The following is a 6,000-nucleotide window of genomic DNA, read 5'->3' as shown; positions in this document are numbered from 1 at the left end:
GGTTACTTTCATTCCATTCCCTGTAAAGAAAAATGTTTTCCTCATAGCATCTGTGACAAGATGCACAAAAAGTGTGTCAAGAGGAAAAGGGATTTTCCTGGACATGACGAAATAATTTTGAATGTAAAATAATCAGGGCATTTCTGAAATAGGAGTAGCTCAATGTCCTTTGTTCCAGTGAAATTACAACAGCCATAAATGTACTGTGCAGAAAATATATTCAGATGCCTCTATAATTATAGAGAAATTAGTGAGTTGCACTTTGTAAAGGACAAAACACACAGGACAAGCATCACGCTGTTGAGTACCACACCTGTTGCTGAGAATATATAAACCCAGCTCTGCACAGATTACATTCAAACTCAGGGTTCTCTCAGGTACATCCAGCTGAGTTTACATCTCCTCTCAACATGACCTGTGACTGCTGCTCTGGAAACTTCTCTACCTCCCCGCGGCGATGTGTGCCCTCTTCTGGTTCCTCCTGTGCCTCTTCCAACCTGGTCTACAGCACCACCAGCTGTTCTCCCAGCACCTGCCAGCAGGAATCCTCTTTACACAGTGGCTGTCAGGAGATCTGCATTGAGCCCAGGAGCTGCCAGAGATCCTATGTGGTGTTGAGTCCCTGCCAGACAGCCTGCTACTACCCGAGGAGCTCCACACCCTGCACTCCCTGCCAGGGGACATATGCTGGGTCTCTGAACTTTGGGCCCAGTTTTCATTCCCTGGATTGTGGATCTAGTAGGTGCTACATAGTGGGTTGTGGACCCAGTAGACTTGAATCGCTGTATTGCAGAGTCTCTGGCATCCCTTTCCAGAGTTATGGGTTCAGATTCTACTGTCCAGATCACCTGCCTGCTAGTACCTGCCACCCTTGTTATAAACCAACCTGTGGTAATATCCTCCATGGAGTCTACTGTTGAGTATCTTCAAACAATCTATCTATGCTCTGCAGTCATTGCTTTCTTACCTACCCATTCTTGCTCTGTATGTTATTTCTGAGATTTTCAATTTCTGGGAGATTCTGTAATTTGTGAATAAATTAAAATTTTTCCTTTCTCTCCTCACTTTGGAAAAATTATGTATGTTCTCTTTGGTTTTCATCCAAGAGCTATTGAAAATTAAAATTTCAATCTAATAAACCTGTGCAAACTGACACCTCAATGTATTGTATCCTTTATTTTTAGTTTGCTCATAGATTTGGATTCTTTGAAGGAGCTCATGACATGTCAGACTGCTTCCTTAATTTTGTTTGTGAACATCCATTTCTATATTTACTTGTATTCCTTATGTTCAAGGACGTTTGGATTGACTTTCAAAGTTGTCTACCCAGGGTCAGTCCAACAGGGAAAAGCATTTCTTCATGGGCTTGCATCTTTTATTAGTTTTTTTGTTTATTTGTTTAAATATAAGCATAAAATACTAATTTTATGTTAGGGGAAATGTTTTAAAACAAATGTAAAGTCGTCACAAAGTTTATTCATAAACAAAACCTTTTGTCTCCCCAAACTGAGCAACCACCATCTGTTAATTAGTTCCTTCAGACTGTTTCCTCCAAAGTTTTATTTGATCATATTCATTCCCCAACTGTCCCAAAATCCAACCTTCTTTCCTACCCATCCACCTTATATCCTTAATAAATATCCAAGAGCAAATTGTGCTCCCCAAATCTTTGATCTTACCACTGAAGTATGATCAACTGACCAGGGGTTACACTCTTTAAAAAAATAAGTAAATAATCTGACCTTTCTGTGTTCATAAAGCTAACAACTGGCAATCATTGCATGACTGGGGTAAAAACTGTGTCTACACATCTTCCCCATGCCTTAATTTTTTTCTGACTTGGGCTTATGCAGGTTTGGCACATTCTGCTTAAATTGACCTTTTATTTAATTGCTATTCTTTCTTTTAAAACATTTATTTTATTTTAAATTATATGTATAATTAAATATAAAGACATTTATATAATTACAAATAAATATTTATAACACACCTACTCACACATACATATGTGTGTGTGTGTGCGTGTGTGTGTGTAGATAGATAGATAGATAGATAGATAGATAGATAGATAGATAGATATAGGCTCTGCATATAGCTATGTGCCCGTGAGGGCAGGCACCACACATTCGGAGGGGTCTGATGGCCTGGATGTACAGGCAATTATGAGTCTCCAGATGTGGGAACTGTTCTAGAATGTGAAGGAGTAGCACTTTCTCTTAAGCCCTGCAGCATTCTCCAGGCCCATTATTCTAATCCGGTTGACACATACACTATGAGTCTTCAATAAAATTACATGTTAAACTTTCCAATGATGGCACCTACTGTCAGGGGGATGTCATCCAATTATTATGCAAGAAACCTTCTGGTAATATAAATATAACTCTCTTTACATTAAAGATACATTTTTAACTGATTGTTTTTGAAAAGAATCACTTCTCAAAGTTTCAAGTTCTAGATACTTTTCCAAATAATAAAATAAGTAGTTGTGTATTTAAGGACATGAGGCATACTCACACTACCATAGCTAGAGGGTTTAGATTACTCTTTATTTATTTATTTTTTAATCAAAAATTTCCACCTCCTTCCCTCCTTCCATTTTCTTCTCCCTCCCCACTCTCCCTTCCTCTCCACGCCAAAGAGAAGTCAAGGTTCCCTGCCCTGTGGGAAGTCCAAGGTCCTCCCCTCTCCATCCAGGTCTAGGAAGGTGAGCATACGTGTTCAGATACAGTATAAATTCATGTCTGCACTTCAAGTACACCTAACTTTCCCCACTACCTCCACCTACTGGTTGGTAATGGGTATTACTCTGTCTTGCTGGGTGTGCACCTGCTCATAATAAACCCTGGAAAGGAACAAGAAAGACCCAACTTTATGTAGGTCCTCTTTTTAAATGAGCATACTGTCCTGTATATTATAATAACAATAATTTCTCTCACCATGATCTTTATGCATGCCATCTTTTAATGAAAAGTGGTCTTTTTTTTAGAAGAATGTTTTTATAATGAAGACTTCTTGAATCCTAAGTCTACCAAAAAATAGTTAATTTTACATCAGTCTTGAACCCCACTAGATGGACACATAGCAAAAATAAACTCCTGGCTCACCAGACCAGCCATTATGCATGCTGATGATGAAGTTACTGCTGATTATCTGTAAATGGAAAACTGTGAGACAATTAGCAAACAATACTGGATGCTGAGGCAAAACCAGAATAAAACCAGCATCTGGTGAGCCTGGGGGCTGAATCATCTCCACCTTTCATAGTGATTCCTGGAATTAAGTTAGGAGGTCTTTGCACACAGTCCATTATTCAAATACGATTTCCCACTTCTATGCCATTTTCATGGGTTTTAATAGTTTTTTTTTAAAAGATTTTTCATCAAATCCCAGAAACACAAAGTCAGACTGGGACATCCCAAAATACATAACTAATATATGAACAATGTTTATTATACTTGTATGGGATTATTCTGTGTGTTAGAGATTTCATTCAGAATTTTTTCTGACAGTCAAAGTGGGGTGACTGCACCCTATTTTTCACCTAACTCATGATCATGCAACGTCTTATTTACCTGAAATTTTGCTTATATTTTAGAATTTTTTTAGATAATCTCTTCTAGTACTATATGGCACAGTCTACCTAATATTCCTTCCAAATTAAATATTTTGCACAAAATACAGATTTATAATTCCCTACATAGCAGAAAGTCGGTCTTCCATCCTAATGATATGTTTTCTTCATTTTTCTGTGTGAAAGTTTTAACAGATGGAGAAAACAAAAATTGAAAAATTATTCTACAAATACAATAGGGTGATTTTCCTTTTTAAAATTATAATAGTAAGTGCAAGATATAGAAAGGCTTAAGGAGTTATTTTGATGTAGTTTTGACAACAAGAAGACGAAAGTAATAATGGTATTCACAAGATACACAGCTGTCCAATGCATATTTTTATTTAAAATTACATCTTTCTTCTTCATAAAAGTTAAGGCATTTGCAGTCTTAGAAATTACTAAGAGATACGCGAGGAAAGAACTACATTTGAATTTTACATGTCTATATATTTATAAGAAAACCTGTTAGCATCTTTCTCGAGTGAAATACTTGTTTTGATTACAGGGATTCATGAGAGTGGGTAGAAGTCAAATTCCTAGCATACACAGAAGATCAAAAGACAGTGTAGCTCTTAACACAGTAGGTGGAAGGTACCTTTTACATTTCTAGTTTCCCCAGTGTGAAGTCAGAAGAAGCCATTGCCACAGCTGGGCTGGTAAGAAACGGACTGGCAGCTTCTAGTAGAGAAGCAGGTTGGGCGATAAAAGCTGGACCCACAATTTTGGGATGAGAATGTGTGACCACCACATCCCACTGACTGGAAACCACGGGATCCAAAGCCCAGGGTTGGGTAGCCACAACCGAAAGACTGGAAGCCCCTGGAACCAAAGCCCAGAGATCCTGAGAAAGTTGAGTGGCAGGGTCTGTAGGACACTGGAATCCTCTGGTGGCAGCAAGGCCTCTGGCAGGGACTGGAAGTTACAAAGGATGGCCGGCAGCTCCTGGGCTCACAGAAGGATTCCTGACACCCACTGTGGAGAGAGGAGCCCAGCTGGTGGGTGATGGGAGTTTGGAGGTCAGTGGTGTAGAAGACATTGTTGGGGTAGGAGGAGCCACAGGAAGAGACTGGGTATTGCAGGTGGCCCCCAAAGGACTGGGAGGAGAAGTTTCCAGAGCAGCTTTGGCAGGACATGCTGAAAGGAGAGAAGTCTTTGAAGAGAAGCGTGTTCAGAGTTTGAATGTTCCTGCTCGGACACACAGGCATTTATATACCCCGTCCTTGCGTGTGTCATCCCCATGGCGCATGAACGCAAGTTACCTGTGGCTTTAATTGAATTGAAAATGCCATCACAGTCATGCATACTTACTTTTCGTGTGGTTTCACAACTGGACAGAGCAGTGATGTCTGTGGCCCTGGAATTCAGGTAATAGTGCTCAATCTTCAAAGCTGTCATTCATCTTCCATCAGCCAAAGGTCACCCTGTACATCACTCAGAAATCTGCTTTAGAGGTAGACTGTCGTGGCTGAGGGAAGCTAGCTTAATTAAAAATAATTGATACCGTTGCACAATCTGTCCAAAATTGTTGCCATCTGGCTAGCAAGGTTGTTCCCTCATCCACTCATAGTCATTTCCTTGAAACAAAAACACACACTGATTGCTGCTGCAAAATGGCAAGCTTATGTGATGAATAGAGTCATCCACATGCGGATGTGCAAGACGTATGAGGACTTTTTTAAAAATCAAACCTCAGTTTGAACGGCTTTACTGAAATATAGGGAGATCCCTATTTCTCATGCATCTGCCTATGAATAGATTCCATATATTAAATGCCAGCATTAACTTTTATCTGTGTATGTGTATGGGTGGGTAGGTGTGGGGTAGGATGGGAGCGGTTAATTGTGCTGTGAGCTGTAGCTGGGCTAGTTTGAATGCTAAAGGTTATTCACCTAAGAGGATAAAGTGTATTAAAAGAAACAAAGCTTGAATGTTCAATATATTTCTATCTCTAATCATGGTCATCAATTCCCCCTGAAAACAGTCCCCATAACCTGCTAAAGGTGCTCATTCTCAAGAAAGCTTATAAAGCAACTGCCTTGAGGTGTCAGGCCAAAGGAACCATAGCCAGAAGATGCTCCCTTCACTCTGAAGACAACATATATCACTTTGACTTAAATTGTTCTCAGGTGCTTCTGACAAGTATTGCAAACTGTCCAGTGTGAGGGTCATATTTCCTTGATTTCCATGGCTTGTGTTCCACCTCAGTGCGGGAGTCTAATGAAGACTGATGCTTGGAGGGGGAGGAGGAGGAAGCGTAGAGGGCTGTACTGGTGTGCTGTAGGTGCTGTTTGATTTGTTTCATACTGTAGAACATTTCCTTTAAGTTCTGAACAATAGTGAGTTTATTTGGATAAAAGAGCATCATTTGCTTTCCTTTGTTCTCTTCT

At 39.8% G+C, this 6,000-nt stretch overlaps 2 protein-coding genes across 2 annotated transcripts; one reads left to right on the top strand and one right to left on the bottom strand.

The window, feature by feature from the left end:
* Positions 1-410: 410 nt before the first annotated feature.
* LOC119824432 (keratin-associated protein 13-1-like) lies at positions 411-920 on the top strand. Its single transcript, XM_038344549.1, has one exon. It carries the CDS (start codon positions 411-413, stop codon positions 918-920), a length of 510 nt encoding a protein of 169 aa, XP_038200477.1.
* A 3,319-nt stretch (positions 921-4,239) lies between these two features.
* LOC119824520 (keratin-associated protein 14-like) lies at positions 4,240-4,746 on the bottom strand. The gene has a single exon (XM_038344699.1). It carries the CDS (start codon positions 4,744-4,746, stop codon positions 4,240-4,242), a length of 507 nt encoding a protein of 168 aa, XP_038200627.1.
* Between the last annotated feature and the right edge of the window lie 1,254 nt (positions 4,747-6,000).

Source organism: Arvicola amphibius, chromosome 10 (genome assembly GCF_903992535.2).
Source record: "Arvicola amphibius chromosome 10, mArvAmp1.2, whole genome shotgun sequence".
Lineage (NCBI taxonomy): Eukaryota > Metazoa > Chordata > Mammalia > Rodentia > Cricetidae > Arvicola > Arvicola amphibius.
This window is presented reverse-complemented; position numbering and strand designations above follow the sequence as displayed.

Coding starts and splice junctions, on each gene's coding strand:
- LOC119824432 (XM_038344549.1), top strand. CDS start 411: ATGACCTGTGACTGCTGCTCTGGAAACTTCTCTACCTCCCCGCGGCGA.
- LOC119824520 (XM_038344699.1), bottom strand. CDS start 4,746: ATGTCCTGCCAAAGCTGCTCTGGAAACTTCTCCTCCCAGTCCTTTGGG.